The sequence below is a fragment of the Fukomys damarensis genome, unplaced genomic scaffold (genome assembly GCF_012274545.1).
Source record: "Fukomys damarensis isolate Sample0158 unplaced genomic scaffold, DMR_v1.0_HiC HiC_scaffold_19, whole genome shotgun sequence".
Lineage (NCBI taxonomy): Eukaryota > Metazoa > Chordata > Mammalia > Rodentia > Bathyergidae > Fukomys > Fukomys damarensis.
Genome location: NW_022900931.1, coordinates 26,410,587 through 26,428,702, shown reverse-complemented (window position 1 = coordinate 26,428,702; position 18,116 = coordinate 26,410,587). Strand labels below are relative to the sequence as shown.

The window sequence follows — 18,116 nt, the reverse complement described above, 5'->3', positions numbered from 1 at the left end:
GCTTTTCCTCACAGCTCATTAAGACGCTCACCAAAGACGACTTCCAGGACTGCTTCGGAACATGGCAAAGCGACAGCGTGAGGGTGTTTGATGGGGGGTATATGTGAGGGAGGACTAATAGCAATGTGTCTGTTGCTGTAATCAATTTTTTAATTTAAATGTTTGCCATAGATTTTGATCACCCCTTATGTATACAAATAGGTCCAAAAAAATCATGTGTTTTTTTTTACTTCTAATCTAAAATCAAATTAACCTATGGCCCTGTGATGTGCGATCCTCTAGTCCTAATTCTGAAGCCCTCTGTGGTCCTCTCGAGAGAGAGAATACGGGACTGTGCCCTGTGGGGCTGGGGTTGCCTTCTACGTCTTCTGCCTTTCATCCTCTCTGGGGAAGCAGACAGTTGGAGAGGAAGAAGGGTTGTGAGCAGACACTTCCTGGTAGATCTGGAGGTTTGCACTATGTGTCCCATGGGCAGAAACCCAAAGGCCCTGATCTCCATAATAATCTCCACTCAAGGTTCAATGTTGGGCATGAACAGCCTGGAATCTCTAGCAAGGAATTTTTGTTTATGATTTTAGGTTTTGCTTGGGCTTAATGGATTTTTGAGGGGGTACAGGATGTTAGAAGACTTACCAAAGCACAGCTTTTGGAAGAGGGAACTGCCAGCACTGACCATGGCGGGGAGCTGTTCTGCGCTGCGGAGCTGCACCAAACTGGAGCTGGCCTCTGGGCCCGCCAAGATCCTCAGCTGCCCCAGGTCATACCGGTCCCCAACTCCAATGGGGATCACTGTCACTCCTGGGGACCACAAAGGAAAGGACTGTGCTCAAGTGGGCATGCCGTGGGCTGGTCTGACACTATGTCCGGCACCGTATGGGGCCGCCTGTGTCCCAGCCTGGCACACAGACCAAGCCTAGAAGGCACACACTCGTTCAGCCAACAAACATTAACGAGCTCATACTGTTCCAAGACATGGGGCAGAGCAGTGAACCAAGCAGGAAAAGTCCCTGTGCCCTGTCCTCAAAAAGCTCACACAGGGGAGAGAAAGACAACAGACGTGCAAAAGTCAGTAAGTATTTGAGACATGGGTAAGTGTTTGGGGAAAACAAAAAGGGATACCAAGAACTGGATTTCCCAGGGCTAGGGAGGGGTTATTGTTTCATGTCCGGTGGGTAGAGCCGGGTACAGTGAAGAGACGGCATTTGATACAGACATGAAATGAGAACAGAAGAAGCCAAGAGGCCGTCAGAGAAGCATCATCCCAGGCAGAGAGGATGGTGTGAGGACCAGGGCCAGGCACACGCACCAAGCGGCTGGAGCTGGGCGAGCCAGGCACCACCACAGAGGGGGCATGGGGTGCACACAGCCTTGTAGGCCATGGTAAGGACTTATTGTACCCTCTGAAGGAGAGGAAAAGCCAGCCACGCCTGGCACAGAGCAGGACAGGGCTGACTTGGATTGTGAAGGGCGCTCTGGCTGCTACATGACAATGAACTGCAAGTGATAGGAGTGGAAGCCAAGGCTCACGTCAGACAGCCTCCGTCATCCAGGGGTGGGTGGCGGGGCTAGGATGGGAGTGACAGTGGTGGTGGGGTACAGGGCGGGGTTATCACTGGCTAGCATGGGTCCTGGTGTCAGTGATGATGGAAATGTAAAACTGAGGCAGCAGCATGAATTGATCGCTCAAAGTTTCATTTGAATTTTTATTATGGAAAGAGTCAAAGCCGGCTATGCCATCGGCACCCCCAAGAAAGAGAAGTAGGCTGCACCACACAGGGCCCCCAACAAGGACACATTTCATTTTGCAGGGCCTCAACAGCATATCATTAATCATTTGTGGATCTTTCATAAAGAGCAGGGATCTCTGGGCAGCTTGGAGTTAGCTACTGCACAGGCTTTTGCACATAACCCAAAATGGGCTTTGAAATGAGCTTCGTCCCTCCTCTGGGTAGAGATTTACTCTGGAAATGCATGGTAACGAAGGTGAGGGTCATTTCCTGGTCAGCTCTGTTGCCACCTTGGCTTGTACCCTTTTCACCATTCCCATCCACGCCACCTTCTTATCTCGAGGACTGGAGCAGCTGGCTCATTTTATCGATAGCCTGATTTACTCGCCCTCCTGGCACCAGAAGTTGCCACCGCCTTCTCGTTCCCCTTCAACTGTGACATCAAAGTCATGCCAAGCCCCTCCTGTCTCACAAGGACACCACTCTAAAAAGGGAAAGTGTGGAGGTGTGATCACCTGGGACACAGAGTGCAGACACATATTTCTTACTGTTTGGTCTCTCAACAGTACAAAGGTTTGACAACTACCTGGTGCTTGAAACCAGACTGTGTGTGAGCACATTTTAAATTGGCCTGGACCCCACCACCTGCCCCTCTAGTACTCAAGAGGATTCGGGACTGTGCACTGCACACTTACGGTTGGATCTGGCGGCCTGAGCTGCCGCGTCCACCGAGTCCACAGAGACATCTGTGACCAGCATGACCACCGCCTTGGAGGCCGCAGACCTGGCCCCATGGACTTGGGAGGTGACGTATCGCACAGCAAAGGCCAATGCCTTCCCTAAGAGAGGAGAGCACACCACACCAGTACTGAGCACAGGAGCAGGTGATGCAGCCCATTGGTCCATCCCACGGCAGATCCTTAGGTCGTTCAAAAGCTGAATGATTTGGAGACTCAGAGGAACCCAGTGGGATCCAGAGGAGACCAGAAAGAGCCACTGGCCCCTTACTTCACAGGAGAGGAAGCTCCAGCAAAGGATCAAGTGACCGGCAAGGACGTAAGCCATTTGTGGCAAGAATGGGGATTGGAACGCAGGTCCCACACCTGGCCCAAGGCGCCCCGGTTACCTATCCAGCTGGGGCCTCCCTCCTGCCTCATGAGTTCCACGAGACTCAGTAAATGTGCCTTCTGCTGGGCTACGTCCCATGGCACGTCAATGGTGGTGATACTCCCATACTGGAGCACGGACACCTGCATGAGATGAGGTCCTAACAGGAAGGAGAAAGGAGAAGTCACTCGGGGCCAAGTGGACCCCAAGAGCCCCTTCCTTCCCCGGCTGCTCCAGGGGCCCTGCTCACCGATGTTAGCCTCTGAAATGAAAGCCTTGGCAAAACTCTTCATGTCCTCGAAGTGAGAGGCTGGATCGCTGGAGGAGCCATCCAGGAGGAGGACTACATCCACGGGCTGGCTGCAGTCTGGGAAGAGGACCAGGGCGGTGAGCACACAGGTGCTGCAAGCAGCTGGCCACCGCCCGGGCGGCTGGACACCAGGTTCAGTAGGTTCTCAAGGGCACCCCTGACCATATGGCTCCACAAGGCGAAGAGGCTTTTGTTACCAAGATAGTACTGGGCCAGGGATTCAGCTCAGTGGTTCCACTGCCTGCTTCACAAGCACAAGGTCCCAAGTTCAATCCCGGACACCAAAAAAAAAAAAAAAAATACAGGGCCAGGGAGGAGGGAAGGACAGATGTTTCTGGATGGCCAGCTTTGGAGGCATTAGAAAAATCCACCCAAAAAATTAAATGCCTACAAATAAAAGCAGAAGACCGCTACTCCTCAGTAACAATTGCTGCCCTTCTAAAAGTGGGTGAAACACTGGAGCAGTAAAATAGGAAGATGTCAAAAAGAAATGGAACAGCAGCAGCACCTCCCTCGTTTGCTCTCAGGTATTACAGGGTGGTAAAGGTACCACGAGCAACTCCAGCTGTAAATGTTCAGTGCCCGTTTTAATGTTTGGCCACAGTTATGATCTCAGAGAGGAAACAAGCTCTGGCCTGAACAAATTCTGACTCTGAGCAGGTGATGCTAATACTATATCATAGGATTTAAATAAAATCTATGGCTTTGATTAAAAACTAAAAAAAATAAAAATAAAGATACTGGTTAAGTATAAGGGTCAAGAGACACTAAAAGGAACAAGTTATTCTGGGGTGGTCCTGAATATGCCACATAAGAATGCTCAAGGACTAGGAACTGACTGGACGCCACATTGGTCAAGAAGGCAGTGTGAACGGCAGGAAAGGTAGCAAACTGTTTTTTGGGAGTGTGCCGAATGCTGGAGTGGCATTACACCCTTTGCTTAATACTGTCATGAGCCGCATCTTACAGATAAGGAGACTGACGAACAAAGAAGTTAAGGACTTGCCCCAAATTATCCAGTTAGCAAGTGGCAAATGAAAGCAATCTGCCTCCCGAACCTAGGTCACCTGACTTCCTGACCCCGACCCAAAGACCGTCAGCTACGTGCATAAGTCCACCCACTCTATGTGGCCAAGAGGGAGCTGACAGTCACCAAAATCACTTTCACAGCAGAAAGGAGGGCTGGTGGTGTGAGCATTCGTCCTGACACATGAATTCCCTGGACTAAGAAACACCCAGCGGGTTAGGGGCACGCCCCGGGGGTTCTGGGTGGACCATGGAGGCGTGACCTTGTGTGCTGCCCCGCCCTCTCCGGAACTCTTCCCGGCCCTGCTTCCCGGCCAACACTAACCAAGCAACTTTGCCCTGCGATACCCTTCCACCGTGAGGTTTCTGGGCCTATTGACCATGGACTGAGTCTCCCCAAACTGTGAGCCAAATGTAACCTTTCCCCGTTAAGCTGCGGGTGTTGGGTGCTGCACCTGCATTGTCACAGCAACAGGGAAGCTCACTATCACCTTCAGGGATGGGGATGGGTGATAACGGAAGTGTAGTGCTTTTCACTGCTTGGTATGGTTTAGATGTTGACAGTAGGGTTGTGTTACCTCTGAACTTGCAAGTATACATAAGAGACCCACCCCAAAAAAAGGGTCACAACACAGCCCCGCCTGGGAGGTAAGGAAACTGAGGCAGTGGGCAGAGCAGGGGCTGGGATTAGAACCCAGGGTCACATCCTGGCCAGAAGCAGGCAGCACTGGGGCTGCCCGAGACCTCCCTCTGCACAGGGCCTTCCTACCTAGGGCAGGATGGAGGGTGGGGAGCGGCACTGCATCTCCGGAGCAGCACCTGTGCAGCACCAGGTCAGGAGCCTCTCGGGGGAGCGTCTCAAAGTCCTGGACAAAGATGGGGCTGCCGGGCCAGCTGACCCACTGCAGCTCCTGCGCATTGGCACCTGGGCCCACTCCAATAGGCACCACCTGGATGTCCCCGGGCAACCGCTTGATCTCATCAGAGGCAGGACTTCCTGTGACCATGTAAACCAGGTTGGGCGCCTGCTCCCGGTCACCCTGGCTGGCGGAGAAGCTGTGCTGGGACGCGAACTGCAGGGCCCGACCAGTGTTGGTCTGGTTGCCACCCCGGAACTGGATCTCTCCCATGCGCTGCAGCACGTTTCCCTTGGACTGGGCCTCACGGAAGGTGTACTCCGCAGCCACCGTGTATGAATACTGCAGGACTGTGACGTGGATGCCGTCCTGGCCCACGTCCATACGCCGAATCACCTCTGCCACAAACTCCTTGCTCCTGTTGAAGTTGGCCTCCCCAACGCTGTCCGAGCCCTCCAGGACAAATACCACATCCAGAACCATGGACTTCCTCTTGGGTCCCGGGGACAAAACCTCCAGGAGACCTGGCCCCACGGTGACCTGCGCCACCTGGGTGTGCGGAGCCGGGCCAGGAGCCTCCACCGCGTGCTCACAGAGGTAGCTGATGATCTCGTCCCTCCGCTGCTGCAGCTCATCCACGCTGCTAAGCACGAAGGCCTTGTTCTCGGGGGCCTGCTTCTCGATGAGGCGGATCTGCTGGAGGTTGACATGCGGCCCGATGCCCACGGGCACCACGATGACCTTTTTCTTTTTCAGGCCCTGAACGTAGCGGACCAAATTCCGGGTCATCTGTCTGGGCTCTGAGCTGGCAGTCAGGAGCAGCACAACACGGGAGGCTTCAGGGCGCTCGATTTTGCCAAAGATCTGGAAGAGCGTGTACTTCAGCACCTCGCTGGTGGAGGCCACCTGGCTGCCTGCGTACTTCACCTGGCTGGTGATGCGACGCAGCTCTGACGGCCGCTTCCGGGCCCCGAGCTCGAGGTAAGCATGGGAGCCGTCGTGGTACTCCACCACGGCCACCCGGATCCGCTTCTGCGAGATGTGCAGCCGCTCCATCATGCTCACCACGAAGGCCTTCAGTGCCTCAAACTCCACCTCCGACAGCCTGGAGGAGCCATCCAGCAGGAAGACCAAGTCCAGCAGCTTGCTGCAGTAGAAGTCATGCAGGGGCGGCTCCGGGGTGTCCTCCACGTATGGGGTGGTAGCACTCACTGGGGCCTCTGTCGGGGGCACTGCCAGGCCTCCGGGCTCCTGGCAGGCTTCGCAGGTAAGGTTGGCACCGTCACAGTGACTGGCAGAGGGAGAAGAAACCAACATGCTGAGGAAGAAGCTCTGAGTCCTTCCCCACCCACCACGGATGTGTTCCCTTGGAACTGCCCGGCAGCCGCACGGAACATCCCCACAGGAGCGAGATGTCACTTTTAGCACACACACACAGGTTCCCTCGATTCTGGAAGCCAAAGCTTTGACCCGTCTTAGGACCTGGAAAAAGAATCTTTGCTGTTTAGGCCATGCACGCAACCATTCAACTCTGATTCCTTTCCAGCCTACATCTCTAGCCACAGTAATACTCAACTAAAACCCAAACCTTCTTCCAAGTATCTCCAAGGACAAATACTGCTCTAAATACAGATGCTGATGGGGACTTGGAAATGTTCTCCTGTTGAAGACAAATGGTTAACAGTACTAATTATAACAGAATTTGGTAGGTTGGGCCTCAAGAAAGGAAACAAAAACTAGGGTAAAAACATTTTCAAACAATGAATAAAAATTCGAGGTCCTAGGTTTATTTAGCAGAAGAAAGTATTTAAGAGGAGTTGGCCGGGGCTGGCAGGAGGCCCAGGAGGGCAGCAGCTCAGCGTTCACTCCTCCCACAGGCAGGTGGCGAGGCCCACACACCCCGTCAGAGCCACAGCCTGGTTCAAAAACTGCTGCACTACAGGGAAGACCTGCAGCCTCTGGTCACTCCACCCTCTCCCCGGTGTCCTGGAGGTGGCAGCCAGGCCAGGCCATGGGGGAATGAAGCTGCCCTTCGGTGGGAAGCTGTGCCTGCTGCGATCTCCTCCTCTCTATGCCCTGCCTCCCAGCAGCCCGCCTGCAACACTCCGGGCCAAGCTGTGGCCTGGCCACTAGGCACCATCCCTGCCCGCTGCAGAGCTGGTATCCCAGCATGCACCGCGTAGCTGCCCGGCCCCAGTGCTGACAGGGTTCTAGCTCAGCGCTCCGCCAGCACTGACCTCACCCTCACTGGGGCTTTCATCCTCACATCTCGGTTTCGGCATCAGGAGGCCGGGCCGGCAGGTCCTCCTGGGAAGTTATTCCTACTTCCTCACGCTCCCCATGATTTACTGCCTCGGCCCTCGGTTAGCAGTGTGTGAATAGCATACTTTCTAGTTTCCTGCATTTGCTGGAAAACTTCCCCCCGGGCAGCTTTCACTCATGTTTGTACAGATGGTGGCGCAGGGTCTGTTTCTGGCCACAGCCCCTCCCGGGTGAGCTGCAGTTCTCAAGTTGAAGCTCTCCCAAGGCTTGATGGGTGTTGGACATATCAGCATTTGAATGACTGTTCCCCACTTACAGGTAAGACTTCAGAAAGCTCGGCACCTGCCCACCTCCCCTGAGGCCAGTTTCCAGCGAGAGCCCAGAGGGACAGCCGAGAACCCAGAGGGACAGCCGTGGGTCTTTTCTCCCAGTTACAGAAGATGTGCCCTGCAGCCTCAACTGTGGCCCCAAGATATCCCTGCTATTCCAGGGGATCAGAGGTTCCTTCTCACTTTCCTCCCTGACCCCCGCCTCCTTCCAGAAACTGACTTTATAGAGGTCCAATCTCAGACTAGACATGGCCTCCAGAAACAATCCAGGCCATAGGGAATGGGAATGCCAGTTCCCCTGACCCGGCTTAATGTGTTAATGTGAGCAGTAGAGCTCACAAAAAGCATTACATGCTGGAGCGGAGAGTGAAAGCCTACCCTGTCTTCCCACAAGAAAAGGTAAAAACTTTTTTTTAAATATTTCAATATTTTGGGAGGAAGCAGTCTAGTTTGCTCTCACAGAAAGAAAAGCAAAGTAGAAATGCGCTAAGCAGAAACTGAACCGATTAATTAACAAACTAAATACACCCAATGTGTCAGCTCGCCCCCCTGGGAGGTTTCGCCCCAGGCCTCTGAGCAGGCCTCAGGAATGTGGTAATACGCACAGCTTCACACCACCGGGGCCACTTACCAAGCCTGGCAGCGGGCAGGGTCCTCTGGGTTCAAGGTGACCTTCCTCCCGGGGGGTAGGCGCTGGCCGGCCACCTCACACACGGGGCAGTCGTGGGGCTTGACGCAGGTCTGCAGAAGCTCATCCAGGATCTTCCCTGCACAGCACACCTCTTATTAGGACAGAGCCACCCACCTGTCCTGCCACAGGGCCCCCTGTCCACGAAGCCAATTCTGTCACCTCACTATGATCCTTCACCCTGTCTCACCTCCCCCAAGCCTTAAGACAAATCACTCTTCCAAAGTGTGGATTCAACAACTTTCAAGTTTCATTGTTCAATATGACAGCCAATAACCAAACGTGGCCACTGACATTTAAATGAAGCAAGAAGCAACACAATGAAAACATCAGCTCTCCAGGCACACCCCACCCTGCACTCGTCAGAACAGTTTCCTACTGGGAAAGCGCTGCTCTGTGTGAGGAACCCATAGATAGGCACACAAAGGCACGGCACTGGGAACAATACGGTGTGGGTGGTTGTGTGTGTGCTGAGCATGCGCAAGAGCCTGGGCTGCACACACACACGCAAACACACACACACACAAGGCCATAGGAACCCAACTTGGCAAGACTTAGACCTGGCCCGGCTTTGGTGAAGGGACCCATGGAGGCCGAGGGCTGGGGGCAGGGAGGTCCTGGGCAGAGGCCAGGAGGGAGCAGTGGGGAGGGGCCCATGCCACGGGAGATGGACAGGCCTCACCTGGCGGGCAGTGTGCATGGCAGCCCTCCACACAGCGCAAGGGGCAGGCCAGGGGCTCGGGGTGCTGGCAGGTGACCGGACAGGCGGGCGCACAGCTGTTGTAGCGCCACTCACACTCGTTCCCACTGTCCCAGAGATTCCTCTCCTCACAGCTTTGGGCTGTGAAAACAGAACAAAGGGCTATGACTCCAAATCACCAGGCCACCGCAGGAGGAGGGGAGGGGGTAGGCGGAGATCTTGCTGGGGAGCTAAGGGCCACAGAGACACTGACTTCTGGATTTACTAAGCATCCAAGCTAGGAACCCAGTGGTCTAGGTTTGTTTTCTATATAAAAACAGTAAGCTGTGTGCACCTGAGAAAGCAAGGCTCCACAGAAATGCACAAATGGTCCCTTGTACTGGAGAACATGGCCATGTCTGAGACACACGCAGGCCTCCTTCTGCACCTCCTGAGCATTACCCCTTCCTGCTCCAGGAGCGAAGGCCCCATGGGCCGTGCTGAGCCAGGCTCCTCCTCAGCACAGTGTGAGCCCCTTCCCCGATGTGCGAGTCCTCTCTGCCTCTGGGAGCCCTCCACACGTTAGCACCTGCCCTCCGCACACCCACCCTGCACCCTCCGGCCTCAAAAGATGCAGGGGGTGGGGGCTGCCGAGGTCCCAGGCATCGGGACTCACGGCACAGCGTGGCTGTCCTCCAGCTCACTTCCCTGCCCTGCTGGGCACACGCATGGGCATAGGTGGCAACGGTGTCACAGAAGCAGGCACAGTCCCCAACAGACTCGCAGGAGCAGGTGTCATAGATGCAGGCATCCAGGTAGGGCTCGGGGTCCACCTGCAGAGGGGCCTTGGGTCAGTGCAGTCTTGGCCAGCAGCGAGAGCTGTGACCCTTAGTCTGGGCGAAGGTGTTCTGGCGGCCACAGAAGGGTGACGGCCTCCAGGGCAGGAGGCGTGGAAGCCGACAGTCCCCACAAACGGAAACAGGTAAAAGGGCAAGATTCCCACTTCTTATTAGGAGCACAGCCAGAAACACTGACCAAGGCAGGTTCCCAGGCCTTCGTGGGCCAGGACATGCCTGAGAACTTCAGAGGGATGCTCTGCTGTCCGCCTCCACCGAGCCGCGCACACAACCGCGTGTTAGGAGTTGCCACAAAAGCTGGTCACGCTCTTTCTCTGTCTCGGTACAGCGACACGAGGGGCCACCCGGACCCACTCAAGTTGCCTCACCGGGAGCTGCAGGGCCAGCATGCTGGGAGGGGGGACCCTGGTGCACTCCCCTAGCTCAGACCCAGGGCAGCACTGCTCGCACAAGCACGTTCTGTTCCCACCTCTCCTATCCCCAAACGTGCTGCACAGGATGGCTGATAGAAATCAATTCCCACAGCGAGCAGACACAGGCTCCAAGACCTCCAAAGGCCCCACTTCCCCGTTCCCTTCCCTGCCTCCTTCTCCCAACTCCAGTGCCACCAGGCCAGAGAATCTCACTGTCCCTGGGAATCCTAAAATCCACTGCAGTGAAGGCTGAAAAAGAGTTTCTCTGAAAAGTGAAGGGGCACTAATGGGACTGTTTGGTCATTTGTTCCCCGAGGAGGGATGATCGGGCATTCTTAGATCTGGAGACACAGCAATGACAGGACAAGGGGCTCTGACTCCAGTGTTGGAGACAAGGAAACGCACCAAACTCTAAGACCAAGGGCAAAGGAGAAGTGTGGGCCAATGCCACTTCCTGTGCAGGTGAATCTGCAGCCGCCGCCTCCCTAGAAGGTGTGGACTCTGCTTCCTGGACACAGAAAGGACGGCAGCAGCACGCGAGTAGAGACTGCCGCAGGACCCCAGAGTCGTCATGTGCACCTGAGAACCCCAGGCTACAGCAGCCCCCGCCGACCCTTCAGCCCGCCCTGCCTCCCCTCTCCTCTCACCAGCTTATTGCAGTCCCGGAAAATGTCGCTGGTGAGGATTCTGCAGGAGGAATCCACCATTGTCTGCTTCACGATGTTGTCGTGGCAAGTGGCAGGGGACATATCCAGCACCACCTGGGGACAGGGAGGGAAGCACAGCTACACCAACACAGACAGCAAAGTGAGGGACGCAGGAGGACACCTGAGACCCTGTTTCCACCACATGCAGTTCCTGCCACCTCCGGGGAATGGGGACATTGGGAAGCAGCCTCCCAGGCTCCATCCACAGAACCACACGCACCCTGCTGGTGTCCGCACACTGCGGGCTCACTTTCCAGGAGTTCCCGAAGTCCACGGCATTCTCCTCCACTTGGAGGCTGCTGCTGGTGAGGTCATTGTTCTGGATGCCATCAAAATTCCCACAGAGGCCGCACACTTGCTCCTGGATGGCACAGTGAGAGCGCGCACACACACACACACACACACACGATCACGCGGTGCTCGACACACACCAGGAGCCCATAAGGCATCACTGCATAAGTGACGGGGTCCTTTGCTTGTCAGCAGGATGGGTGGCCCAGCAAGCAGGGACTGTGCAGCCTCCCGGCCCGTACAGGCTAACGCTGTGAAGACAGCCCACTGAGCCATCACCATACTCAGCTGAGCCACTTGTCATGTACACGCCATGCAGGGAACCCACAAAGTCTCGACAAACCATCAGACCTGGGACAAATGCGATCCCCTCTCCCTGCAGGCTTACAAGTGTCTGTCAAAAGTGTTGGCCTTCAGCTCAGTGGTCAGGCAGCCCCTCTCAGCATGCTGTGCACAGTCAGTGCGCCTAAGAAAATCCAATGCCACCCAACCTACTGCTTCCTTCCTTTGTGAAGACTGCAAACCAGGCAAGGGCAGCCAAGACGGCTTGTGGGGGGCCCTTGCTCCAGCCCAGCCACGGCCAAGTGGACACCCCACCTCCACAGCTCACTGTGAGGGGACCACCTTGCCCCAAGAGCAGCCAGCACAGGTCCAAACAGGCCACAGACACAACGGCGCAAGAGGGGGCCGGACCTGGAATGTCTGCTTCAGCACCACGGAGACGCCCAGGCGTCGGTCCCAGACCACGGAGAGGGCTCTGCCCAGCAGCAGGATGACAAACCGGCCAGACTCTAGCACCTCAAGGTGTGTCTCATCCTTCATGGGCTTCTTCACGCTCACCTGGGGGAGACACAGCGGGGCATCAGGAAAGATCTGGATCCCCCCTCCCTCCACACCCACCCGTCTCCGGTGCACACACACACACACACACACACACACACGCACACACGCAAGGCAGTCTGCCCTCCCGGAGCCCTGCAAGTCCCCTGCCATGTACAGCCAGAGCTGCATCCTCTCGGCCTGACCACAAGGGACATTCCTACATCCCATCCTCCAGCATCTTGGAAGTAAGAACAGTAATGGAGGTAGCAGCAGAAACGCACGACAAAACCAACAGCTGGTCCACATTGCTTCACAGAAAGCAGGAGCTTTTTTCCAGTACTGGGATGGAACCCACGGTGCTCTATCACTGAGCTACACCCCGGCCCCTTTCTTTTTATTGCTTCATTTTTTTTTTTTAATTTAAGACAGGATCTTCCTAAGTCGGCCAACTGGGACTCAAACTTCCGATCCTCCTGCCTCAGCTTCCCTGGGCTGGGCTGGGGGCTGTTCTGAGCCTTGGTCACTGATAGGGCCCTAGGCAGGTTTTTAATGTGGCAAAGGCTTAAGAACCTCTAGGTCATAGATTTAAAAACCCATCCCAGTGAGCACCCTGCGCTCATTCCAGCACCTGAAGAGAGGGGGCGCTGTGGGGATCCACGATGGTCCCCTTCCCATTCCCGCCAAGCCCTGATTAGCCCCCCAGAGCTGAGCCCTCAGGCCCGTGAGCTTCTGTAGAGAGGCCACTGCTGAGCCTTGAGCAAGGCTGTCCACCGTGGGCACACCTCCTTGTGCCACACTGCCTCCATCTACACAGAGCTGGCCGCTGAAGTGTGCCAGCCCACAGCCAGGCTTGTTGCTAAGCAGCTGTCTTTCATGACAGCGGAGAGCTCCCACCCCACAGGTCAGTGGTCAGTGGCTTAGGCCACAGAACAAGATGGGATTCTGGGATGGGGGGGCCATACCTGGGGTCTCCCTGATACCGCATGTGCCCAGACCAGCTGGACCACGACTGTGCCCGGGGCAACTTCCACACCTCAGGCAGACTCCTGGGCCATGCAGGCCACCCAGTCACCATCCCAGGGTGGAGCCCCTGGACCCGGCTTCCTGTGCACTACCTGAGAAGAACTTCTTTTGCTTGTTTCACTTCTGAGCTTTTACAAATATTTATCTAAAAGGCTGGGGATGCAGCTCAGCAGTAGTATTTGTCTAGCTCTACCTTCGCTCCCTGGTACCACCAAAAGTGAAATGCGTCTGAGAAGAACTGAAAAACATAAAGTAAACTAAAAATATATAAATACACAGCAGGCCCACTTATCTGTTTCCTTTTCAGCAGTCAACCATGGTTAAACTAAGGCCTGAAAATATTAAATGGAAACTTCCATAAATAAATGACTCATGCATTTTATTACACAAGGTTTTACATCAAGAAATATTATAACCCAAGCACTCTGGGAGGCTGAAGCAGGCGGGTCACACATCCCAGCCCAGCCTGGGCAGCTGAGCGGCTCCGCGAGACTCTGCCTCAAAATAGACAAGGCCTAGGGCTATAGCTGGGGCCAAAGGCCAGGTCTGATACCCAGCACTATAAAATGCGTGTATACTAAGTTATACTATACCTGCCCTGTAACTTACTATAGCACATTGCCACAACTGCTCTGTTCTTAGTTACTGACATCACCCATACAGCGATAATCTATAAACTCAGCTTTATTATAGGTGTGTGTCTGTGAGCTACCTGCCCTTTCAGGCATTCGACTATGGCTCCATGGGTAAGGGTTCACCCCCGCCTCCCCCGTTACACACACACAGTCACCCTTCTCACACGCATCCACACTCGAGCTGCCGCTCGTTCTGCCCACAGCGCAGTCCCCAGGGCCTCTGCACAGGGCCTCGTGGGGGCCCTGCCTCTCACCTCCCCATCAAGCAGCTCGATCTCGCCTCCTTCCACCAGGACCGTGACGCGCTTCCTGCATTCCGTGGAGGGGTAGCTGCAGCCCTCGTTCCCCACCAGGATCCGGAAGGTCCCGGGGTTCCCGCCACAGTGGTCCTGGGGAGAGAAGCGTCACCTGCCACCCTCCCTCCCTCACCAGAGACACGCCTGTCCTGACCTGGGGACGCCCATAGTGTGCACCGTAATTGTGCGCCAGCCGAACTCTTGGTGCCCTACCCAGCCAGCGGCAGCTCTAGCATCCCTGAGCCTCCTGAGCGTGACCAGAGCGGCCAGGACACGGCCAGCCGGCCAGAGCACCACCACACAGCGGTGCAGAGGTAGGAAAGGCGGCCCACGGTAAAGGCTTGGACAGTTCAGCAAAAGGAGACGTGCTCCCGGCAAGAAGCTCCCCGTGGTGGCCACTGCTACGCCAACAGAGAGACCATCAGGCAGAACCCTAGATGACTCCTGGTGACGTGAAGAAACCGCTTCCCTCTCGCACACCCAGGCACGCACATACACACACATGTGCACATACATGGCCAGCGCTTATGTCTAGTGTCCCCCAAGCCTCATGTGCTCAGAGGTGGGGCTCTGAGGAGGGGACGGGATCACAGCGGGTGATGTCGGGGTGAAGCCTGGTGGGCGAGGGCCGGTCACCGGCGTGGCCTGGGAGGGTGCACACATCCCTCTCCCTCTTTATCCCTCTCTGCTTCCTGCCAGAGCTGTTTCTCCTCTGCCGGCCAACTATAGACTGAACCTCTACAAACTATAAGCCTAATAAACCTCTCTTCCTTTAACTGTGGATGTCCAGGATGTTGTCCCCACAACAAGGCTGTAACTAAGACAGCCTTCACATCACAGATACATGTAGTACATCAAACATGTCTACTCACACACATCCACACACACGCCCTATGCCTACACTATACACACAGCCATATGTGCATGCTTACACACACACACGCACACACACACACACACACGATCTGCCCCACTTTACCATGGGGATCGTCACCCCAAGAGCTTACTCAGGTAAGGGGGCCTGTGTAAGCCAGTGGGCTGTGGGGAACACAGGAATAAGGGGCGGGTGCTTTCCTTGTTCCGGTCCCAGAGGACACCCGCAAAGCAAGGGCTTGGAAGGGCCGGGACAAAGCACCAGCAGAAGGACCAGCCGTGGGGAAGGACATCCAGTGACCCACAAAGGCCACAGTTTGATTGAGGACTCGTGGAAGCGGCCGTGGGGGAAGTGTCACCAGGCAGGGAAGAGCAAGGGAGCCGCTGAGCACAGGAGGCCCCTGCCTGAAAACCTTGCTTGCAGCCTCAGGTCTGAAGCCAGTTTGGTGGCTGTGTCTCTGGCTGAGGCAGAGGCAGCTGGTCACGGAAAGCTGCTCCGTGCACAACCCAGGAACGCTTTCTGGAGCCTACACTGCCAGCCCGCTGATGCCCACAGAGCCGTCTCCAGGTTTTCCCAACTCCCTCCAGCTCCTGCCTCCGCAGGCTGGGTGTGGGTGTGGGGGTCCCCCAGTTCCCGCCCTGGGCCCAGGCTCCTCCAGACTGTGGCCCTCCCTTCACCCCACAAAAGCTCTCCTGTCCTGCCTCCTGGCCGAGGCTGGGGCTACCAAGAGGAAGGGGTGCACTCCGGTGCTGCTGGGGGCCAAAAGCCTCATACCCAGCACAAGCCTCTGTCCCCTTCTTAGAAGTCTCCACGTGGACCACAGGGTATGACAGCCACATTCCCTCCTACCTCCTCCAACCTCCTACCTTCTCCCGGGCCAGAAAACTACACAGTGAAACCAGACCCAGAGTTCTTCCCACGGCAGAACCCAACCTGAAAGCCCACAAGCACGGTCAGCAGCTCTGTGCCCCCGGGACAGGCTCAGCCCAGGCACCCTGCTCACCTGCGCCAGGACGTACTGGCACTCCCCGGGGAACAGGTACTTGAGCCCGTCAAAGGTGAGGTAGTGGGCCATGCCCAGAGTGGAGCATGTGGCGTCACACACATGGTCTGTGCAGTTCCACTTCCGGTCCCTGCAGACACTAAGAGAGCAAGTGAGGAGGGCTGGTCAGGGCCGGGAGGGGTCCAGAACCTTCCAAGGTGCCACCAGGCCTCCGGATGCCTCAGGAACCCAGCAGGAGAGGAAAGCCATGCTGCTGCTCTCCAGTTCTAAGGAGGAAACTAAGGCAAAGAAGGAAGGGGTTGTCCAGGGTGACTGGCAGCTAAGGAGAGGCCTAGGCCCTCCCTCTGCCACCTGCTGTGGATTGGCCAGGACCCAGTCTCACCCTAGAAACCCCAAGTCTGCCTGGGAGTGGGAAGAGGGCTCTGTGAGACCAGTATGAATCTCTCTGGGGTAACACAGAAAATAGGACAGAAGAGCGGCAAAGTTCTGAGTCTGGAAAACAGTAATGAGCCGCAAACTTATGCCCAGAGGGTTTATGTGCACACAGCCATGTGTTTAAATCTACAGTGATTTGCTGGTGGCCACCTGGCCCCGCTCCCCACCACACTGGCACCAGAGCTGACCTCGGTGGCCACTCATGCATCAGCGGCGGGGAGCGCAAGCCCTGGGGGGCCCGGCCCCATCCACGCGGCCTCTCCCAGCGGTCACAAGAGGGGATGAGAGGCCTTTGCCACGTCCCTCATGCCGTGCTGGGTATGCAGAGCACCCTAAAGGGGGGTCCCTGACCCTGTCCCTGTGGCTTGGTCACAACGCAGAAACCAGGTCCTCTTGTTCCCTAAGGTCCATGACCCTGAACAGGAACCCTACGCAGGGTGTGACACAGGTGACACAGATGGAGAAACAGAGCCACGGAGGAGTGCAATGAGATGCAGGTGCCCTCCTCCTCCTCCTCCTCCTCCTCCTCCCCTGCCCAGCCAGCCCGGGCCTCACCAGGTGTTGCAGCCGATCTTCACCATTTCTCCAGGGGCAAACTCCCTGCCCTGGTGGAAGCAGGGACACCTCTCCAGGGCCACACATCTGTTTTCATGCCGGACCTGAGGGGAAAGAACCCAGAACCCCGAAGGCCCTGCTGAAGAGGCGTCTCCAGGGCCAGAGCCAAGCACCGGGAGCAGGACTGAGCTGGGGACAACCTCAGCCACTGATGCCAGAACGAGAGCCATGCCCAGCCAGGGCCTGGCAGGCAGGGCACTGTCTACACTGCCTCTGTTGTCCCATGCCCTGCCAGGCAGAGCGCTGGGACACGTGTGTAAAGACACTTCCAAAAGCCATGTCGGCCCCATGGAAGTGTACGAGTTCAGACCCGGCCACTGTGCACAAAGGAAATGGAGCACGGACCAGGCTGAGGGAGCATTATTTACCACCACTGAACAATGGGAATATTCAAGTGTTCGATGACCAGAAAAACGATTACATTGTCAAGGGATCCCAGGGCTGGCGCCTGTGAAGCTGTGAGGACGGCCACTGGAGGACGGCGTGGATGGAGGAATGCTTTTGCAGCTCACTTTCAAAACAGGGAAGAAAACTGTATGTACACATGATCCCGGTTTTATATAAATGTACACACATCCCCCCCACAAAAAAAAAGACTAGAAGGAAATAGAGGAGCTGCCTGCAGGTAGTTGGCACCCCTCATCCGCAGGGCCGGTTGAGAGGAGCTAAGATCCACTGACCCGAGCCTAGAGGTGGCTTCTGCCTCAGCTCCAGCAGCCACATAGAGCCTGCTCCCTCTGGCTGAGTGTGGGTGCTGGACAAGTCGCCCTGTCAGAGTCTGTCACTATTCAGGGTTGCTTCCTGATCCCCAGGTTTCTTCAGCTCAGACAAAGGTCTGAGGCCTGCCACCTAGTGGCTGCTATGAGAAGGACCAGCGCTCCTGCAGGTGGTGGACGGGTTATGGTACCAGAAGCACTGCCGGAGACCGAGGGACATCGCATGCAGTGACACTGTGCCCGGCCCACCTCGCCCAGCCCAGTGGGCATGTGCAGTCCTCTCCCCTGCAAGTGGGGGGATCAGCAAGCTGCAGCCTCTGCCCCTCTCAGAAAGTCTCATGCACCATGCGGGTCCGAAGAAGCCCAGCCTCCTCCCAACAACACAAATTCAAATCCCAGCTGGGCCAGAAGAGGATGCCACACCCCACACCGCCCCAGCCCAAG

The 18,116-nt window shown here is 56.1% G+C and overlaps 1 protein-coding gene across 1 annotated transcript in view; it reads right to left on the bottom strand.

Moving 5' to 3' along the window:
* The window catches only part of Vwf (von Willebrand factor), a 110,161-nt gene that overhangs the window by 42,631 nt on the left and 49,414 nt on the right, over positions 1-18,116 (bottom strand). Inside the window, exons 20-33 of the mRNA XM_033765953.1 lie at positions 16,897-17,000; positions 15,907-16,045; positions 13,988-14,122; positions 11,947-12,093; positions 11,183-11,323; positions 10,903-11,016; positions 9,662-9,818; positions 8,989-9,147; positions 8,250-8,385; positions 4,940-6,318; positions 3,085-3,201; positions 2,854-2,994; positions 2,423-2,566; positions 634-798 (exon numbers count right to left, since the gene is read on the bottom strand). Coding sequence (XP_033621844.1) covers positions 634-798; positions 2,423-2,566; positions 2,854-2,994; positions 3,085-3,201; positions 4,940-6,318; positions 8,250-8,385; positions 8,989-9,147; positions 9,662-9,818; positions 10,903-11,016; positions 11,183-11,323; positions 11,947-12,093; positions 13,988-14,122; positions 15,907-16,045; positions 16,897-17,000 — 3,178 coding nt within the window. The remainder of the gene's footprint in view (positions 1-633; positions 799-2,422; positions 2,567-2,853; positions 2,995-3,084; positions 3,202-4,939; positions 6,319-8,249; positions 8,386-8,988; positions 9,148-9,661; positions 9,819-10,902; positions 11,017-11,182; positions 11,324-11,946; positions 12,094-13,987; positions 14,123-15,906; positions 16,046-16,896; positions 17,001-18,116) is intronic.